At 34.0% G+C, this 23,059-nt stretch overlaps 1 protein-coding gene across 1 annotated transcript in view; it reads left to right on the top strand.

The window, feature by feature from the left end:
• The window catches only part of LOC127701332 (26S proteasome non-ATPase regulatory subunit 7-like), a 102,719-nt gene that overhangs the window by 14,939 nt on the left and 64,721 nt on the right, over window positions 1-23,059 (top strand). The window contains exon 3 of the mRNA XM_052205223.1: window positions 3,440-3,537. Within this exon, the coding sequence (XP_052061183.1) occupies window positions 3,440-3,537 (98 nt within the window). The remainder of the gene's footprint in view (window positions 1-3,439; window positions 3,538-23,059) is intronic.

Raw genomic sequence — 23,059 nt, 5'->3', positions numbered from 1 at the left:
GTTTACTTTGGTTCTACTCTGCTGATTTTTGCCAAAACAACAGGCTTTGTACTTTGATCATTTTGTGAAAATAACAGTTTTACAGATTTTTTTACTGAACGCCTTCACATATTGATATGATTTTTAGTATGTGAGTCTACTATGATGAGTTACAGAATGAGTTACGGGCTTTGGACTTCGAAAATTTCTTGAAAATAACAGTTATTCAGACTTTCATTCTCAAATTTCCACTCCTAAAAATAGCTTCAAGCTTTTTTGAGAGGGGGTCATTCGACACATCTAGTTATTTATGTCACAAATCAAGATGATCATACACTGTTATATATAAATTTCATTCCAGTATGTATATGATAGCTAAGCTGTTTTATTAACTGGATTTTCGAAGTAAATCAGTTATTGATTTGGGGATGTATGGCGGGCGGCTGCCAAACAGTGTCCATTCATTTACATGAAAACGCTTTGAAGAAATTTAGATATGTTGTTTCCTGTGACCAAATGAAGGTCCAGTTCAATTTTCATGATTTTAGCTTTTCTCGTTGTTAAGTTATAGCCCTTTCCTAAGAATTCAATTTTTGATGAATTAATCCATTTCTGTACAAAGGGAAATAACTAATTTTTTAAAAGATTTTTAAAAGACATTGTATTAATGATAAATATAATTTTGTTTTTTTCTTTCTTTTCTTTGGTAAAATGTTTGAAGAATTTTGTGGTAGGTTTGTTTGTTATTCTGTATAATCTAATTTTCTGAGTGCTATAATATATAATTTTTTTCATATGAAGTGAACTCCTTTAATTAGATAATAATCTATTTTTATTAAAGGATATATTTCATTATAACTACATTGTGTAGATAAAGTTGATAGATAAGTTGTAGATCTATATTAGTTTGTGACAAATGAAAGAAAAAATATTTGGAACTACATGTATTAATTATATTTGATTATAATTTGAAAATTGATATACATTGTGTTACATCATATCTAATTTTAGAGAACTATTTTTAGTTATTACATTTTTTGTAAATCATATCTAATGTTAGAGTACTATGTTAAACCATATATATAAGCTCTGTTATCTATACCCAAGGGAAATTGACATGTTTTCATTAAATTTGATGGAAAATTGAACTTATGCTAATTTTGATGCCATAGATAGAATGCTTCCAAGAAAACCCTATAAAAGTGATGTTCTGATAATTGATTATAATATTAAAATGGATCCATTATTGGAAATTTTCGATTATTTGATTATTATATTCAATAATAGATATAAGTAGAAAATATTTAGAAAATGTTACTTTTTTACAGAAACCTTTAAGGGATTCCTGTAAATGTAAGGAATCCCTTTGATTTTCCATCAAATGTCCATTTTGTACATAATTACACATTGCTTTGGGGTACAGTACTCTGTAAGTTTGGGTAATTCTACTTTGATACTGTAAATGACTTGCACAAGTGTTCATATATAAGGGAAAGTATATTACTGATTTCCTACATTATTTGCATATAAATCAAAGGATTATAATAACTAAATCAATGGAGCTCGCTGTCTGATTAATCTATTATAATTTACCAGCTTATTCCCAACACTTACCGATAACACAATGTGATAATGGCCATAATATCCTAATGAAAGGTTTTAGCTTAAAATTTAGGCTATTTAGTAGCTATATCAACCTACATTTACTCCTTTAGAATTTTCAGCTTCTCTGCTAAGCAGTTTCATACAGTACATATGTAGCAACTAACAAGAGCAAAGAAATTTGATCTTGGAATTGGAATCACAATAAAGTGTCTGGGTAGGGGGACATATATTCCCGTAGGCACCTTCTTAGCTAGCAAGATAAAAATCATAGTCCCGACTGCAAAATATTTGCCACAAGACTATAAACACTAACATGAGCATGATGTTAAACACATGGCATGAATAGGTTATCATCCTGATTATGCTTGTAATATTTGCCACTGAATGTTAAAACTTAAATACAGCCTTAAATATATCAAATCACACAGTGTAACACCCTATAGACGTTTTAAGCAGAGCCAAAAAGATACAACTGGCTTGTTATCAAGCACATCAAGAAAAGAAAACTATACACAATGTATAAGTAAAAAGGTTTGCATCAAATTTATTGAACAGAGTTATAATTAAACTTATATCCTTGTTGGTTTATGTCTCGCCTGCGATGAAAGCCGAGGAAGGCGAGACAAAGGTGTGGCTTTCCGGCGACCTCACGATGGCTTCAACAAAAGTTAAGATTTCTGTTTAAGTTAGTTTGATAGGAACTACTTGTGATAGATCAATGATATTTTGTATGAAGTTGCATTACTATCAGTACATATTAGTTTGGCAACTATTTTGAGACCCTGCCCCCTAGATCATGGTCAAGTGACTTTCTATTAATTACCAATTTTCAATGTTAAGTTTTCTGCTTAAGTTAGATTGATAGGAACTACTTACAAAAGACTATGATTTTTATGCCCTGGCCGTAGCGGAGGGGGCATTAAGTTTTACCCTTGTCCGTCTGTACGTCCGTCGGTACGTCCGTCGGTACGTCCCAAAATTGGTTTCCATTCTCTAACTTTAGTTTTCCTCGACCAAATGTTATGAAACTTATCCACAATGTTTATTATATGTACCACAAAACACAGATCAAGTTTGAATTTTGGTGGCGTCACTTTTACCGTTCTAGAGTTATGCCCCTTTACAAATGAAAAAATTGCTGATTTTTTTGTTTCCGTTCTTTTACTTAAGTTTGCCTCAACCAAATGTTATGAAACTTATCCACAATGTTTATTACAACAAAATACCGATCAAGTTTGAATTTTGGTGGTGTCACTTTCACTGTTCTAGAGTTATGCCCCTTTACAAATGGAAAAATTGCTGAAATATAAGTTTGTGTTCTCTAACTTTAGTTTGCCTCAACCAAATGTAATGAAACTTATGCACAATGCTAATTACCACAAAACACAGATAAAGATTGAATTTTGGTGGCGTCACTTCTACTGTTCTAGTGTTATGCCCCTTTAAAAATGGAAAAATTGCTGAATTTTTTCGTTTCTGTTCTCTAATTTAAGTTTACGTCAACTAAATGTAATGAAACTTATTACCACAAAACTCAGATCAAGTTCAAATTTGGGTAGTGTCACTTTTACAGTTCTTGAGTTATGGCCCTTTATAACGTTATATGCAAGCGGGGGCATCATATGTGTCCCATGGACATATTCCCCATTTATTTCTATAAAGTTACATTACTGTATGTACATCTCAGTTTGTTGACCATTTCAAGGCCCTGCCCTCTAGTTCATGGTCCAGTGACTTTGAATTAATAAGCAATGTTACGGTCCATCAGATTGTCTTTGTCTGAATTTTATGCTGACAGGTGAGACATATCTCTGTGGCAACAGTTTATTTAATATAAACATTTGTTATTTTATAGCTCGTGAGAGAGTTGTTGGTTGGTACCACACTGGCCCCAAACTTCACCAGAATGATGTTGCTGTAAATGAATTGATGCGGCGATATTGTCCCAATTCTGTAAGTAGTACACCATGTATTGAGTAGTATAAAGCACAATATAATAGACCATGGGAAAAGATAGAAAATGCCCTTTTTTAGCTCACCTGACCCAAAGGGTTTAGTTTATGTGTAATCTCAGCCTTTCAATCACAAACTTAATTAACATAAAGTTTTTTGGAGTATATTCAGTTTGTGAGTGAAAAAGCAGGCAGAGTTTACACATCCATAGAATAAGCTTTATTGACTCCTGTGCGTTGCAATATGTGGGGGGATATGGTGATGGTCTCTGTCTGTCCGTCCATCCAAAACATATCATGATCAATACTCAAAATAAAGTTTGACATAACATATAGCTTTGATCAGTCAGAGATATAACTCTATAGGGTTATTACAGAAAATAACTTGCGTGTGTTATTACAGATACTTTCATGAGTTGTCTACTCTTTATTCCTTAAATTTTCTGAATCTGTAATAACATATGTTTGTTATTTGTAAAATAAATCAAAAATATTTTAATTTATAGTGGGCTCTAGGGAACTCTAGAGACTTTGCGCAGAAACTAAATGCATAGCCTTGATAACTAATTTTTTAATTAAAATAATACATTTTTGATTAACCATGGTAAATCAATGAGACGAGGCTTTTAAGGGATAAACTAAGCTGTAATAACAAGGCTTAGTTATTAAAGGAATGTAACTTATTATATGAGACACTTGGGAATTACTGGGAAGCTTGCGCAGAACCTTATTACATGCTCTGGTCATTATTTCTTACATTAAATTAAAATACATTGTAATTAAGCATGATTTATGTCAGAGCAAATGCTTTGGAGTGATATAGAGAAACTGTGATAACACCCTTTAGTTATTCCAGGCATATTTTTTCTGTAATAAGATAGGTGTACTAAGCAAGATTGGCAAACTATGAACTGTTATATCTTTCTATAGTTAAGTATACATAAAGACAATAGTAATATCAATAGAACTTGTATACATTTTCACTAAACTAATGATGTATATTGTCCCTTTGAAACATGTAACATACATATGTTATCACAGTTCTTTGATTTTTTAGTCCACAATAACAAATGTATGTTATTTTTCTGTAATAACCCTATAGAGTTATATCCCTGACTGTTGATAGTTGGTAGGATTTATTATTTGTTGTAATATTCTCTTGACCATGCATGCTATATTTAAGAAAAAATGTATGTAAGTCATAGATTTGTAGGAAATTTTCAGATGGCCTTGATATTATATTTGTATTTTATCCAGAGCATTTATGAGGGATAAAATTAAGGAATTTAATGCCCTAGTCCATGTGAAAATGGCGACTTCTATCATTTTAAAATTTCCTTTGCCTATTATCTCAAAAATTATAATAGATAGATGGAAACTTTAAACAAGACAAGATCTACAAATAAGTCAACATGACCAAAATTGTCAGATGACTCCTTATTAGAGTTATTACCTGTTAATGATGATTTTTACCAATTTTTTCCGTTATTGCCTATTAACTTAAAAACAAGAATAGATAGAGGGATTCTTCAAAAAACTAAATTTGCCTGACAGGATCTACATATAAGCCAATATAGAGGAAATCATCAGTTGACTCCTTATTAGAGTTATTGCCCTTTAATGGGCCTAATATCTTAAAAAAATATAATTGATAGATAGAAACTTTTAAAAGCAAAATGATCAGCAAGACAAGATCTACAAATAATTCAACATAACCGAAATCGTAAGTCGACTCCTTATTGATGTTTTTGCCCTTTAATGACGATTTTCCCCATTTTTGCCTATTATCTTGTATATACTGTAATAGATAGATAAAATCTTCAAATAGCACAAATGATCAGCAAAAAAAGATCTACAAATGTGCCATAATGACTGAAATCTTTAGTGGATCTGTTATTTGAGTTATTGCCCTTAAATGATAATTTTTTACATTTTTATGCATTTTTATGCCCCTTCCGCAGTGGAGGGGGCATTAAGTGTTACCCTTGTCTGTCCGTCCATACGTCTGTACATCCCAAAATAAGTTTCCATTCTCTAACTTTAGATTGCCTCAACCAAATGTTATGAAACTTATACACAATGCTTATTTCCACAAAAAACATATCAATTTCGAATTTTTGGGTTGCATCACTTTTACTGTTCTTGAATTATGTCCCTTTATAACATTATATGCAAGCAGGGGCATCATCTGTGTCCCATGGACACATTCTCCATTTATTTTTGACTATTATCTTGAAAACTGTAATAGATAAATAGAAACTTTAAAAAGGAAAAATTATCAGCAGGATTAGATCAGCAAACATGTCAACATGACTGAAATTGTCAGTTAACTCTTAAAGGGAAAAATTCAGGATTTTTTACTTATCATCTAAATATGTTCATCATAACATAAAAAGCACATTCACAAAGTTTTAAATTTATATTCCCTCTATTAATGGAGAAAATCAAGTATTTGTAACTTTTTTGGTTGACATACGTCATAGGGTTGTGATGTTTTAACCCGATTTGGCGTATGCTGGGAAAAATTAAAATCAGTTAAAGTTTTAATCGCTTATGGAATTTTTACGTAATTAAAAGCACACAGATGCATAATTAATTTCTGGTAGGCGGTAATGGTAGCCTTTTCCTCAATTCTTCTGCTCATATCGTAATCTTTGATATATGTATGATGGCTTGTTTCGAAGCTTTGATATTTTCACATGTGTGGTTAAATTTTCATGGTACGAAGTGAGATTCATTTTTCCAGTAAGTTAGCACACCCCGAAAAATCCTTTCGAGATGAGGCTCCTCGAGGTAAAAAAATCCCTTTTTTCACACAATAAGTTCTTTGAAAATTTAGTTCTTTGCATACATTTAATAACACCATAGTTTTTACACATTTATTCTATGGTCCTTTACTCCCCAAATCAGCATAAATGGTTAAGCTCAGTCACTTGTTAAAAATTGAAACATGTCCAATATCACTACACAGAGATTTTTTGTTTACGCACAACTATTGAGTTCCTCAATTTGAGGCACATTAGAGATATTGACCCATATTGAAATCCATAGTTCTGATTTTTCCAAATATTCTTGTGTGATCTTCTTCAGTATGACTTTCTGAATAAATCTGTGTATTTTTGTCCATTTCTGAAAGAAAATAAAGTTGTTTCAGCACTATAAGGCATTGACCCTTTTATAGCTATATTTATTAATTCTGAATACAATGTGTAAGTATAATTGATTTCTTCCAGTATACCTTCACAGGTCACAATATGGATAAAACATCTGATGATAACCTTCAATTACAATATACAGACCCTGTTAAAGCATTGAATAAAATTTTCTGATGTCTGAAAGTGCATTTTGACTGAGAAATTATGCAAAAATGTAGATTTTATCAAAAACCCTAAAAAAATACTTAATAATTTTTACCACTGAAAATTTTGTATTTTCAACCTTAGAAAACCACTCTAAACTGCTGAATATGTCATATTTATCATATAATTAAAGCACAATGAAGTGCAAATTTTCAAAATTTGTCCTTGCACATAATTCTATTTAAAAAAAAGTTTTTATGCCCCACCTATGATAGTAGAGGGGCATTATGTTTTTCGTTCGTTCATCCGTTCGTCCGTCTGTCCCACTTCAGGTTAAAGTTTTTGGTCATGGTAGTTTTTGATGAAGTTGAAGTCCAAACAACTTGAAACTTAGTACACATGTTCCCTATGATATGATCTTTCTAATTTTATTGCCAAATTAGAGTTTTAACCACAATTTCACAGTCCACTGAACATAGAAAATGATAATGCGAGTGGGGCATCTATGTACTATGGACACATTCTTTTTTTAAAATGTACTTCAGTGAAAACCCTTTATCACTGAGAAATGCACATTAGGTTTTTAAGTAAACATTATGACATCACACGTGTAATGATTTCATTAAATAACAACTGATTAAAATAATGCTAAGCACAGTTTGCAGTGTTACATAATGAACAGTTGCCTCTGGGTTTAACTCAAAATGTGGAGTCATAAAGATCAGTAACTAAGCATTTTTAGCTCACCTGGCCTGAAAGGCCAAGTGAGCTTTTCTAATCACTTGGCGCCAGTCGTCGTCGTCCGTCGTCGTCTGTTAACTTTTACAAAAGCCTTCTCCTCTGAAATAAGGTATTTAGTTTAAAAAATGTGTCCGATGACCCAGCCGGTCAACCAAGATGACGGACATGGCTAAAAATAGAAAACATAGTGGTAAAATGCAAGTTTTGCCTATTGTTTTGAAAACCGCTATGAATAGAGAAAATCTGACAAGGCAAAAATGTTCAGAATGTTGAGCTCTACCCATTGTTCATTTACGTCAAAACTGTCAGGTGACTTCTTGTGGGAGTTATTGCCCTTAGATGATGAATTTTACCATTTTTAACTGGATTTTTCGAAGGAAATATCGGTTATTAAAATGGTGATGTACGGCGGGCGGCTGCCAAACAGTGTCAGCACAATAACATGAAAACGCTTTAAATTTTTTTTTTCAAATTTAAATATGTTGTTTCTTGGGACTTAATGAAGGTCTAGTTCAATTTTCAAGATATTAGTATATCTCCTTTGTGAGTTATTGCCATTTTTAATATCCAAAAGTGGAATTTTTAAATATTTTACTCTTGTTATCTTTTTTATGACTTAGCATAATGTCTTATCTCACAATAAAAATTGGAGTGACAGATTTATTTGAAAATTATCTATTTCCTAAGTGGTAATGATTATAAGCTATATTATTAGACATTTTGAATTTAATTACATTATTAATTATTAATTAGATCTGGGTTATATCTTAGCATATAATATCATTGGAGTGACAGATTTATTTGAAAATTTTCTGTTTCCTAATGAGATCTGTAGGACTGTATATATAAAGTTTGAAATTTATTAGTAGGACTGTATAAATGAAATTTGAAATTTACTGTTCATTATTAGACATTTTGTAGATAATTAAGTCTCCCTAAACCATATATATTCTTACCCCCACCCCCTTTCAATTTGAGAATGAGCTTTTATCTTGTAAACGGTTGAGATCCCCACCCCTAAACCAAATATATTCTTGTATGGGACAATAAAACAAATCAAATGAAATATAGGGGAAGTCCATGGGGGTCACCCCCACCCCCCTTCTTTTTGAAAACTTGTAAACGGTCAAGATCCCCACCTAGAAACCATATATATTGTTGTATGGGACAATAAAACAAATCTAATGAAATAAAAGGTGAGTCCCCTGGGGTCACCCGACCCCATCCTGTTTAAGAACTTGTAAACCGTCGAGATCCCCACCCCTAAACCATATATATTCTTGAATGGGACAATAAAACAAATCAAATGATATATAGGGGAAGTCCATGGGGGTCACCCCCACCCCCCTTCTTTTTGATAACTTGTAAACAGTCGAGATCCCCACACCTAAACCATATATATTCTTGAACGGGACAATAAAACAAATCAAATGAAATTGAGGGGGAGTCCCCTGGGGTCACCACCCCCCCCCCCTTTTTTTTGAAAACTTGTAAACGGTCAAAATCTCCACCACGAAACCATATATATTCTTGTATGGGACAATAAAACAAATCAAATGAAATATAGGGGAAGTCCAGGGGGGTCACCCCCACCCCCTTTCTTTTTGAAAACTTGTAAACGGTCAAGATCCACACCCTGAAACTATATATATTCTTGTATGGGACAATAAAAAAATAAAATAAAAATAAAAGGCGAGTCCCCTGGGGTCACCCCCACCCCCTCCTGTTTGAGAGCTTGTAAACAGTCGAGATCCCCACCCCTAAACCATATATATTCTTGTTTGCAATAAAACAAATCAAATGAAATATAGGGGAAGTCCAGGGGGGTCACCCCTAACCCCTTTCTTTTTGAAAACTTGTAAACGGTCAAGATCCACACCCTGAAACTATATATATTCTTGTATGGGACAATAAAAAAATCAAATAAAAATAAAAGGCGAGTCCCCTGGGGTCACCCCCACCCCCTCCTGTTTGATAACTTGTAAACAGTCGAGATCCCCACCCCTAAACCATATATATTTTTGAACGGGACAATAAAACAAATCAAATGAAATTGAGGGGGAGTCCCCTGGGGTCACCCCACCCCCCCTTTTTTTTGAAAACTTGTAAACGGTCAAAATCTCCACCACGAAACCATATATATTCTTGTATGGGACAATAAAACAAATCAAATGAAATATAGGGGAAGACCAGGGGGGTCACCCCCACCCCCTTTCTTTTTGAAAACTTGTAAACGGTCAAGATCCACACCCTGAAACTATATATATTCTTGTATGGGACAATAAAATAATCAAATAAAAATAAAAGGCGAGTCCCCTGGGGTCACCCCCACCCCCTCCTGTTTGATAACTTGTAAACAGTCGAGATCCCCACCCCTAAACCATATATATTCTTGAACGGGACAATAAAACAAATCAAATGAAATTGAGGGGGAGTCCCCTGGGGTCACCACCCCCCCCCCCCCCCCTTTTTTTTGAAAACTTGTAAACGGTCAAAATCTCCACCACGAAACCATATATATTCTTGTATGGGACAATAAAACAAATCAAATGAAATATAGGGGAAGTCCAGGGGGGTCACCCCCACCCCCTTTCTTTTTGAAAACTTGTAAACGGTCAAGATCCACACCCTGAAACTGTATATATTCTTGTATGGGACAATAAAAAAATAAAATAAAAATAAAAGGCGAGTCCCCTGGGGTCACCCCCACCCCCTCCTGTTTGAGAGCTTGTAAACAGTCGAGATCCCCACCCCTAAACCATATATATTCTTGTTTGCAATAAAACAAATCAAATGAAATATAGGGGAAGTCCAGGGGGGTCACCCCCACCCCCTTTCTTTTTGAAAACTTGTAAACGGTCAAGATCCACACCCTGAAACTATATATATTCTTGTATGGGACAATAAAAAAATAAAATAAAAATAAAAGGCGAGTCCCCTGGGGTCACCCTCACCCCCTCCTGTTTGATAACTTGTAAACAGTCGAGATCCCCACCCCTAAACCATATATATTTTTGAACGGGACAATAAAACAAATCAAATGAAATTGAGGGGGAGTCCCCTGGGGTCACCCCACCCCCCCTTTTTTTTGAAAACTTGTAAACGGTCAAAATCTCCACCACGAAACCATATATATTCTTGTATGGGACAATAAAACAAATCAAATGAAATATAGGGGAAGACCAGGGGGGTCACCCCCACCCCCTTTCTTTTTGAAAACTTGTAAACGGTCAAGATCCACACCCTGAAACTATATATATTCTTGTATGGGACAATAAAAAAATCAAATAAAAATAAAAGGCGAGTCCCCTGGGGTCACCCCCACCCCCTCCTGTTTGATAACTTGTAAACAGTCGAGATCTCCACCCCTAAACCATATATATTCTTGTTTGCAATAAAACAAATCAAATGAAATATAGGGGAAGTCCAATGGGATCACCCCCACCCGCCTTCTTTTTGATAACTTGTAAACGGTCTTGATCCCCTTCCCTAAACCATATATATTCTTGAATTGGACAATAAAACAAATCAAATGAAATAAAGGGGAAATCCCCTGGGGTAACCCCCACTACCCTTCTTTTTGAAACTTGTAAACGGTCAAGATCCCCATGCGGAAACCATATATATTCTTGTATGGGACCATAAAACAAATCAACTGAAATATAAGGCGAGTCCCCTGGGGTCACCCCCACCCCCTCCTGTTTAAGAACTTGTAAACGGTCAAGATCCCTACCCCTAAACAATATATATTCTTGTATGGGACAATAAAACAAATCAAATGAAATATTTGGGGAGTCCCCGGGTTCACCCCCACCCCCCTACTTTTTGAAAACTTGTAAACGGTCAAGATCCCAACCCTGAAACCATATATATTGTTGTATGTGACAACAAAACAAATCAAATGATCACCAAGACAGGATCCACAAATAAGCAATAATGGCCGAAATCTTCAGTCGACTCATTATTTGAGTTATTGCCCTTTAATGATAATTTTTAACATTTTTTTTGCATTTTTTGCGTATTATCTTGAAAACTTTAATAGATGAATAGAAACTTTAAATAAAAGAAATTATCAGCTGGATAATATCTACAAATATGCCAACATGACTGAAATTGTCAGTTAACTCTTGATAGAGTTATTCCCCTTTAATGAGGATTTTTACTAAAAAGTGGCCATTGTTGAAGATGCAGGTGAGCAACACAGGCTCTTTAGAGACTCTAGTTATATAATATCAAGACCATAGCAACAGTTTTCATATCAGCATATTTTCAACATCCGACTGTAATTTCAATTGCATAAATACTATAAATAAACAATTTAGAGCTTGCCTAATAAAACAAAATGCTTACCAGTAATTCAGAATTTTATAAAACCTCTAAATTGCCATCTCAGGTTAAATTGGAATGATATGTCTGAAACTGAAAGACAAAAAATTGATTCAGGTTGTGTTATCATGTCATTTAAATAAAAACTGTATTATTGAGAGAAAAAAAATCAAATACTTGAAAGTTTTATCCCATAAAAAAAAGAGAGATGCTTCTCCCTTGTGGCTTCAGAACCTTCATTTTAACCTTTTTTTAATCAGTAGTTCATGTAGCTTAATAGCTGAATAGGTGAAGCACTTTGTTTTTAAAAGGTTTGACCCTCCCCCTTTTTCACTGATTTGTGATTTGTTACTGTGCATTAAAATATAGCAATTCATTCTTTTTTTAAAATATGTTTGTCTGTTTATTTGCATGTTTTAGTGAGCAGCTGCTAATTAATGGTCAAATTATTGGTGTAAAACACATGTATCAAATTATACTCGTAGGAAGTGTGTAATTTCCCTTGATTATCAGCTATTCCTGTAGCATACATGTGTAGACATGAATGATAATGGCATAACAATGTCTTTCGTGTGTCATGTTGACTTACAATTTAACAATGTTAAATGTTTCCATAAGAAGGTAGTCCCATTTTCAAGTCAATGACATGTGCCTTTCAGCGTCTCATGTAAACAAAAATTTTGATTGTGCCTAAAAGAAGTGTTCCAGCCCGGTGCCAGTAATACATTTCAAAAGCGAAAATTGTTGCTGATCTTTATAAATAAAGTTAATCTAGAACCAGCTTTGATAACTAGGTATTTATAAAAAGACAACTAACCTTCATATTCACAATTTTCTCTGGTGTACAAGATGCAATCATGCATAAATCAGTCTGACAACTTCTAAGATACAGCTTATAAATTGGGCACAGATACATATTTCATTTCTCAGGAAGGCGGTAATGATAGCCTTTTCCTCAGTTCCTCTGCTCAAATCGTAAACTTGGATATGTATGATGGTTTGTTTCAAAGCTGAGACATTTTCACATATGTGGTTCAATTTTTAGGGTACGAAGTGAGATTCATTTTTCCAAAAATCCATAAGTGATGTGGCTCCTCAAGGTCGAAAATCCCTTTTTTCACACAATAAGTTCTTTGAAAATTTAGTTCTTTGCATACATTTATGACTCCATAGTTTTAACACATTTATTCTATGGTCCTCTACTCCCCAAATCAGCATAAATGGTTAAGCTCAGTCACTTGTTAAAAATTGAAACATGTCCAATATCACTACACAGAGATTTTTTGTTTACCCACAACTTTTGTGGCGCATTAGGGATATTGACCCAGATGACTGTTTATCATCCTTCCCTACCGCTATATCAGCTTCCTCAACATATCTGTAAAACTGGTATCCAGTTAGCGCGTGCAAGTGAGGAGACATTATCAAGTGAGCAGGACTTATCAACAAATTCTCCCAACATATTGCCTTGTATTGTAATGGTGATAAAAAAAAATAAATTCTTTTAATAAAATAAATTACACTTGCAGTACATATTTTACAATGAACCATTTCTTTTTTCCTAAAATTACTTTACATTCTGAAACGAGATGTTGATAAAATGGTGTCGATGGCAGTCTTGATAAGTTCTGCAGGGACTACTTTTTTTCAGAACTGAACTATTTGACCTAATTTGAACTATTGATCTTCTTCTTTCAAATACTGCCCACATTCAACATGATGAATATTCTGGCAAGTTGCGCATGATTAAAAACAGGTTAAAAACAGGATAAAAACAAATTGTTCTGTTGATTTAGTTTGTGGTTTTGGTGACTTGAGACTTGAATATCTCAAGAGACTTTGCTGTGGCGGTATCTGGTGGCAGTTTGTTCCAATCCTTGACGGTGTTTATGAAGAAGGACCATTTCCTACAGTCTTTGGTGACTGGCTGTAATAGGTAAGTATGTTGTCCTGTTTGGTTTGAGCTTCTTGTTGGTTTTTGTAGATATTTATTCTTGTCTATGGCTACAAGGTCGTTTGTTATTTTGTAACACATGATGAGTCGTGCTTCTTTTCGTCTTGTTTGTAAGCTTTTCCATCCTAATTCATTTATCATGTTGCTGACACTTGATCTATTTCTATGTCTGCTGGTTACATATTGTGCAGCTCTTCTTTGTACCTTTTCAATTTTATCTATGTGGTTTTGCTGGTACGGGTCCCATACTGTCGTGGCGTATTCCATTCGCGGTATTACTAATATTTTATAGGCATGCTCTTTGATGGATTTTGAGCTAATGTGGAGGTTTCGATGTAGGAAACCAAGGCTTCGGCTGGCTTTTCCTGTGATGTTGTTTATATGTTCTCCCCAATCTAGATCGTTTGCGATGGTGCAGCCTAGGTATTTAGTTGATGTTTCATGCACCAGAGTATGGCCGTGGAGTTTATAGTCCCAATTGGTTGGCTTTTTCTTTTTATACGACCGCAAAAAAATTTTTGTGGTCGTATATTGGTATGACGTTGGCGTCGTCGTCGTCGTCGTCGTCCGGCGTCGTCCGAAGACACATTGGTTTTCGCACTCTAACTTTAGTTTAAGTGAATGGATCTTTATGAAATTTTACCACAAGGTTCAATACCACAAAAGTAAGGTTGGGATTGATTTTGGGGGTTATGGTAATAACAGTAAAGGAATTAGGGGCCAAAAAGGGGCCAAAAATAAGCATTTTTGTAACTTCCAGACATAACTTGTGTGTTAGTGTATGGATCTCTCTGACATTGTACCACAAGGTTCCATATCACTAAAGGAATGCTGGGATTGATTTTGGGGGTAATTGCCTCCAAATTTTAGGAATTAGGGGCCAAAAAAGGGGCAAAAAACAAGCATTTTTCTAGTTTCATGACAATAACTTGTGTGTAAGTGTATGGATCTTTCTGAAATTGTACTACAAGGTTCCATATCACAAAGGGAAAGCTGGGTTTGAGTTTGGGGGTAATTGCCCTAAACGTTTAGGAATTTGGGGCCAAAAAGGGGCCAAAAAACACATTTTTTTCTAGTTTCCAGACAATAACTTGTGTTCAAGTGTATGGATCTCTCTGAAATTGTACTGCAAGGTACCATACCACAAAGGGAAGGCTGGGATTGAGTTTGGGGGTGATGAATCATAATGGGGGTTCAAAAAATTTTGGGGGGGGGATTTATTTTTTTTTCCTTTTTTTTCTTTTTTTCCTTTTTTGTTTCTTTTAAAATTTTCCATTTTAAGTTGGTTATTTCTGATTTATATTTAAAATCAAATAATAATGATATGGTAGGAGATACACACCAAACAGGATGTGTAAATTATTATATAATAAGTATTGTGCAATAGCAAGAAATTTTCAATTGCACAGTATTGCACAATAGCAAGAAATCTTCAATTGCACAGTATTGCGCAATAGCAAGAAATCTTCAATTGCACAGTATTGCGCAAAAGCAAGAAATATCCAATAGCACAATATTGCGCAATAGCAAGAAATTGTCAATTGTACAGTATTGCGCAATAGCAAGAAATATTTAATAGCACAGGATTCTGCAGAAGAAGATACTTCCTATAAATTGCTTATTTCTTGACCAATTTCAATGGGGTTTTATTCTTGATTTCATGGGGTTATTTAATATGCTGAATCTAACCGTGTATTTAGTTTTTGGATTTTGGGCCCCGTTTTTAAATTGGTCCACATTGAGGTCCAAAGGGTCCAAAATTAAACTTTGTTTGATTTCATCAAAAATTGAATTATTGGGGTTCTTTGATATGCCGAATCTAACTGTGTATTTAGATTCTTAAATTTTGGTTCCGTTTTCAAATTGGTCTACATTAAGGTCCAAAGGGTCCAAAATTAAACTTAGTTTGATTTTAACAAAAATTGAATTCTTAGGGTTCTTTGAAATGCTGAATCTAAACATGTATTTAGATTTTTGATTATGGGCCCAGTTTTCAAGTTGGTCCAAATCGGGGTCCAAAATTAAACTTTGTTTGATTTCAGCAAAAATTGAATATATGGGGTTCTTTGATATGCTGAATCTAACCATGTATTTAGATTTTTGATTTTTGGGCCCCGTTATCAACTTTGTCCACATTGAGGTCAAAAGGGTCCAAAATTAAACTTTGTTTGATTTCATCAAAAATTGAATTATTGGGGTTCTTAAATATGCCGAATCTAACCGTGTATTTGGATTCTTAATTTTTGGTTCCGTTTTCAAATTGGTCTACATTAAGGTCCAAAGGGTCCAAAATTAAACTTAGTTTGATTTTAACAAAAATTGAATTCTTAGGGTTCTTTGATATGCTGAATCTAAACATGTATTTAGATTTTTGATTATGGGCCCAGTTTTCAAGTTAGTCCAAATCGGGGTCCAAAATTAAACTTTGTTTGATTTCAACAAAAATTGAATATATGGGGTTCTTTGATATGCTGAATCTAACCATGTATTTAGGTTTTTGATTTTTGGGCCCCGTTATCAACTTTGTCCACATTGAGGTCAAAAGGGTCCAAAATTAAACTTTGTTTGATTTCATCAAAAATTGAATTCTTGGGGTTCTTTGATATGCTGAATCTAACCATGTATTTAGATTTTGGATATTGGACCATAATAGGTGAATGTCCAATTTAAAATTTTTAATTTCTTAGACCACATTCAATCTGTGTTAGAAACCTATGCTGTGTCAAATATTTAATCACAATCCAAATCCAAAGCTGTATCAAGCTTGAATGTTGTGTCCATACTTCCCCCAACTGTTCAGGGTTCGACCTCTGCGGTCGTATCAAGCTGCGCCCTGCGGAGCATTTTATTTGTAACTGTGAGGACACTACATTTTTCAGGATGGAACTCCATTTTCCAGAGTTCTTCCCATTTTGCCAGTTTGTCCAGGTCTTCTTGGAGTTTATGGCAGTCGCTGTCTGATGAAATTGTCAAATAGACCACAGTATCATCCACAAACAGTCTCACTGTGGAGTGTAAGCCTTCTGGTAGGTCGTTGATGTAAAACAGAAAAAGACTGGGTCCTAATACTGATCCTTGCGGTACTCCGGATTCTACTTTTACTTTGTCAGATGTTTCGCCTTCAACAACTACTACCCCAGGGTTCTATTGGTGAGAAATTCCTTTATCCATTTGTTTGTTTTTCTTCGGATGCCATAATGGTGTAATTTATGGAGGAGTAAGCGGTGGGACACCTTATCAAAAGCTTTTGAAAAGTCAAGTATTAGCAGATCTGATTGTTTTCCATTTTCCAGGTTTTTTGTGATGTCATCGATACATTCAAGGAGTTGTGTTTTGCATGATCTTTTACTTCTGAAGCCGTGTTGTAATGGGTATAGTATGTTATTTACCTCTGCATGTTTCATGATGTTACTGGTGACTATGTGTTCTATTATTTTGCAGCAAATACATGTTAGGGATATTGGCCTATAGTTAGCTGCTTTGTATTTCTGGCCTTTCTTATATGCCGGAGTGACATTTGCAGTTCGCCAGTCATCGGGTATCTTTCCTTTCTCCATTGAAAAATTGTATCTGATGGTTAAGGTTGGAGCAATTTCACTGGCTAGTTCTTTCAGAATCAATGGCTTGATGTTGTCTGGTCCAGCAGCCTTGTGTGGTTTTAGATTTTTCAGCTGTTTTTCCACTCCATTAATTGTGATGATTATTTGTTCGCTGTCTGGATAATTTTCTGGTAGATCTGACATGAGTTTTTTCTTTTCAAAATCTCGTTTACTGATTGGACATGCAGCAGAGAAGACTGATTGAAATTGATCATTTAGAATATTTGCTTTATTTATTGGGTCAGTTTCTAATTTCCCATTTCTTCTAAGTGGTGCTACTCCATTTTTATCACTTTTCTTGTGTTTGATATAGGTCCAGAATCTTTTTGTTGGTGAATGGATGTCCTCGTTATCTTCTGGAGTTATTATGTCTTCTATATATACTTCCAATAGGCTTGTCTTGATTTTCTTTGGATGGTTTGTTTCAGTTGTTTAAATCTTTTAACATCAGTAGCATGGTTTGATTTCTTTTTCTTTTTATAGGCTCTGTCTCTTTGTCTCATCAGTTTTTTGATTTCCTGGGTTATCCATGGGTTTTTGTCCTTAGTCTTGCATACTTTGGAAGGTATATGCTGGTTAGTACTGCTTTCTAGGTCTTCTTCGAACATGTTCCAGAGTATATTGATGTTTGTCTTCTTGTTCATGCTTTCTTTTTGAATTTTGATATAAAGCAAATTCATATCCTCTTTTATGCTGTCCCATTTAGCTCTTCTATACAGTTGGATTTTTCTTGGCTTTTGTTTGTTTGTCATTGGATTGGTGTTCATTTCTGCATACACAATATCATGGTCTGAAATTCCTGGAATGACATCAAGTCTCATCATTTTACTAGGACAGTTGGTTATAAGAAGGTCCAAAGTGTTTTTATTTCTAGTCGGCTCTTGTACTAATTGAGTTAATCCATTGTCATCAAGAATATCTGTAAGCTGGTAATGTTGTTCTGCATGTTGAGTTCCTTGGCGGACTGTTTTGTTTGTCCAGTTCCATCCTGGTAGGTTGAAGTCACCCCCAATCAATAAGCATGCACTGTTTTGTGAGGCTCTAGTTACAGCTGTTTCAAATTCTGAGAGGCTCTCTTTGTTAGATGTTTTTGGATTATAATATGAGCATATGTAGAGGTCTTTTGTGCCTTTTTGTTGTATTCGTGCCCATATTATTTCACAGTTAGTGTCTAGTTCTGGTATTTCAGTGCTTAGAAACTTGTTGTGTATGGCAATAAGGACTCCACCCCCAGTTTTATTTTCCTTTCTGTCCTTGCGATAGATGTTATATTCTGGAGGGAATATTTGGCTGTTGGTGATTGATGAATCCAACCAAGTTTCTGTCATTATCATTACGTCTGGCTTTGTACTATCTATAAGATTTTGGACTTGGTGTTGTTTGTTTCTGATGGACTGACAATTCACATTTAGGATCCTTAATGGTATAAATGGTTTATTCCTAGTTTCTTGTTTTTCTCTCTTTGGAGTTGATGTGTGTTTTGGTTTTACACATTCTTGTTGGGATGCTGTACTCATATCAAGTGTACCATCTAGTAATAAGTTAAAGCTATTGTTTGTTGAGATAGCTGTTGAACCATAGCATAAGGAATTGTAGTTTGGATTATCACAAATGATACAATCCCATCACACAGAGATGTTTTTATCATCCACAAGGTAGCTATAATCTGACCTGTATTGAGATCAATCTATCGATACAAATGTCAACAATGTGGGGGTGGCAGTTTAAATTATTAAAAACATTTATAGTGAACATAAAATTAACAGTAAAACTTATAATAAAAATTGATTAATTAAATGCACATATATTATACACTCTAGATTAAACATTTCATTTTAAATAATAAAATAGGGGACAAAATCTACCACAAAACAACAACCCTCTTTCTGACAAGTCTAAAATACTTATTTCGTCTGCTAAAACAAAACAAAACAAACATACAAAATGGTTACCGACAAAGATAATGCTTTTGAAGACCAATCAAACAGACATTTTTTACTTCAATTCGGGGGAAATTCAGCAAATGAAAGTCAAAGTCAAACTGAGTGCATGTACAGATACATGTATCACTAATGTCAAATTATTTGAGCCTGAATTACATATACATTTTTTGTACCAAGTTTTCTCAAATTGCTTGTAAAACAAAGAAAAATAATTGTTTCAAGAAAAAAGCACACATACATTGTTGTACAACAATTTATTATCATGTTCACTGCATATTAAATTGGTATCCTGAAAAATTCCACAAAAAGTCACAATTTAATGTTTTTGTTTTGAAAAATGGTGTAAATCATATATATTGGCTATATCTGTATATGTACATTGATAATTCACATGAAATAGACTGAAGAGGGCAAAATATTAAATGATTAATACATGTAAAACATGTTAAGATTCCATTTATAGTATTTACTGTTTCAGTGTAACTAAGTTAGGATTTGAACCTAAGACCTTCTCATAAAGAGATGCTCTGACCCCTGAGCTACCTAGTTGAATACACTGAAAGCATAATTTTTTTCAAGAATCATAAACATGATGTACCTTGTCATTTTAACTCCAAGTCATCAAAAGAATGATATATCAATGTACATGGACAAACAGAATGCAGCGAATCAATTTTGTATAATATTTCAAAAATCCAGGTGATCTGGTTCTGTTTTTTGTCAGTACAGAAGAAAATATCTGACGGAAAATTTGACATGTTTGAACCAAATATGTTTTCCTCAATGATAACATTTGGCAAAGCACTTATAGGAAATGGTACCCCATAACCTGAACCAGAATACCGTCCCAATGCAATTTGGTGGGGTAGTCGTTTCAAAAATAACACCTACCTTCCTTGTCTTCTCACGTACAAATGGCGGGTACAAGGTGCGAGATGTCGAGGTATTTACATACAAGAAGGACAATTTACCAACATCTGTCTTTCTCAAATTAACTTCTCCTTTACGAATTATGACTACTTAAATATATATGTGTACTTTTAGTCTTGAAAACAAACAGCATTTTGATGTGATTCTGGAATTTTTTTATGAAGCGTATGCTGTTCAGCGGTCAGCGAGTAGAAATTTTCTTCTTCTGGTGATATGAAATTTTACGATCTTTCAATATAATCTTTAATTTTTCTTTTTTTTTTTTGTATCAGCTTCAAATATTATACTCTCATATATGCATTATCATGTACACGAAACATTTTTCTTCCTCTAGTTAATGGGAATATTTTACCCTGCATATTTTGGCCACAAGGTGTATCCGCCGTTTAATATTTTGATGACATGTGTTGCCTAGTAATAACAGAGACACTCTGGTAATAACAATTCCCGCGAAATTATTGAAAAAGGAAATTTTGATAAAAAACATTGCTTTGAAAGATGATAAAAATGTTATCTGAATGTGGATTGTATAGATATTGAAAAATATCAGCCCCCTCGACAGAATATGAAGCTAAATGGCTCGTTCGCTACGCTCACTCGACATTTAGCTTCATATTCTGGCTCGCGGGCTGATATTTTTCTATATCTACATATCCACATCCAGATAACATGTACTTATTGTAGCTAATAACCACAATATAAGAATGAAAGAAAATGAACAAACGCGCGTACCGTTTTGCATTGGTTGAATAAAAATTCCTATATGGTATATATTTTCGATTTAATTTCATTAATTGTTGTTGAGATTTTTTTCAGGAAATATTTATTGAACACAAATTATTTACTGATATTGAACTGAAAATATTTTTCGCTTTTATTTACCTTAATAATTTCCACAACCATTTCTACACAAAGTCTGTGTGAATAGTATGTTTCTATTATTTTGTTAATGCATTGTTTAAATCTCGAATAGATGAGAACATAAAACATTTCGTTTGAACACACACTGTTACAGGTTTGAATGTTGTCATTTTGAATGGATTAACAGAAAGAGTATGGAGAGTTTAATATACCAAGATTAAATACCCGATGATAATAAGAAAAGAATAATTTAATTGTATAAATTCAAAATAAAATTAAAATTTTTAATTACGGTATTCAGTGTATAAAATTAAAAAAGGAAAAATTTTCGATTACGTACTATGCAATTAGCGTAAAGATTCAAATATGAAGAATAAAAGAATAATGCTTTTAATGTTATATTTCCCAATTTAATAGAGAGAAACCATTGCACGTGTGTTTAATTTAGTTTACCGTACTTCTTTAACTTGTATTTAAATCTGGCGATGTATAAATGTTAACAGGTGGAAACAATCGTAAAACTATCTAAAGTGTAAAGTTTTCAATGCAAAAAAATACAACAGTACAACGTGCATAATTTTTATGCCCCCGCAACTCCCCAACATATTGTTTTACCCCTGTCCGTCCGTCCTTCCGTCCGTCCTTCCGTCTGTCCTGTCCGTTCGTCAGTCCGTCCCATTATGGGTATATAGCTATTCCAAATAACTCCTCCTACAGTTGAATGCTAGGAAGTTTTCACCTTGCTGGTATTTTGTACATTTATTGAAGGTGTGCATGTGGTCAGTGTTTTGATTTTTATTGATATTTGCTCTTTTGGAAGATAGTTGAACTTTGTCATTTTTGGAGTATATACTTGCATAAGAGGTGCGTAGGGTTTCCGGATCACTCCTCCTACAGTTTGAATGCTAGGAAGTTTTCACTTTGCTGACTGTTTGTACATATATTGAAGGTGTGTATGTGGTCAGGATTTTGATTTTTATTAATATTTGCTCTTTTGGGAGATAGTTGACCTTTGTCATTTTTGGAGTATATACTTGCATAAGAGGTGCATAGGGTTTCCGGATAACTCCTCCTACAGTGAACCATAGACCTATGTGCTCCATTGCTCAACTTTGTGTATTTTAAAATAACACTCTGCATCTGTGGGATCATCATTTGTGTCTCCCAGACACAATAATATCTCAAAGAAAGTCCTACATTGGCTTTGTTATAATACAGTTAATTCAGAGTGGTGAGCAGGGGCATCACTTTGTCTAGTTTAATATTCTTTTTAACATTTTATTCTTACATAATAAAATTCATATATAACAATCACCTAGACGAATTCTTTGTGAAAAAAATGTCAATCATCATGTATTATAAATCTAAGCTAGTTAATTAATTATTATACCCCAGCTTTAAAAAAGTGGGGGTATACTGTATACTCTGTCTGTCCATTTGTCAGTCCGTATACTCTGACTGTCCATTCGTCAGTCCGTCCGTCCATCCCATGAATATTTTTCGTCGCATCTTTCTCAGGAACTACATTACAAGGATTTCTGAAATTTGGTTTCAGGGTTAATATGAGTCAGGTATACCGTGTGATGCGTTTTCAGATTCATCACTCAACAATTTCCTGCTTACCTTATACTTTTAGCGGGGCGGGGGTATCATTTGTGAGCAGTAGCTCACAGATTCACTTGTTTATTCTGTTTGAGGATTTTTTTTAACAAGTTAATTCAAGATCAAAGGAGACTAATTTTCCTCATCAAATGAACTTTTACTCACATATTTGTTTTCTTATGAAAAGAGTGTGTTATAAATGGTCCCTCAATATATCTTTAAGTTTGAAAACATGAAAATTAAATATAACAATTTAATATTATATGAT

The sequence above is a fragment of the Mytilus californianus genome, unplaced genomic scaffold (genome assembly GCF_021869535.1).
Source record: "Mytilus californianus isolate M0D057914Y unplaced genomic scaffold, xbMytCali1.0.p SCAF_5, whole genome shotgun sequence".
In the NCBI taxonomy this organism is placed as follows: Eukaryota; Metazoa; Mollusca; class Bivalvia; order Mytilida; family Mytilidae; genus Mytilus; species Mytilus californianus.
The sequence above is the reverse complement of the archived record's forward strand: the minus strand, read 5'-3'. Positions and strand labels throughout refer to the sequence as shown.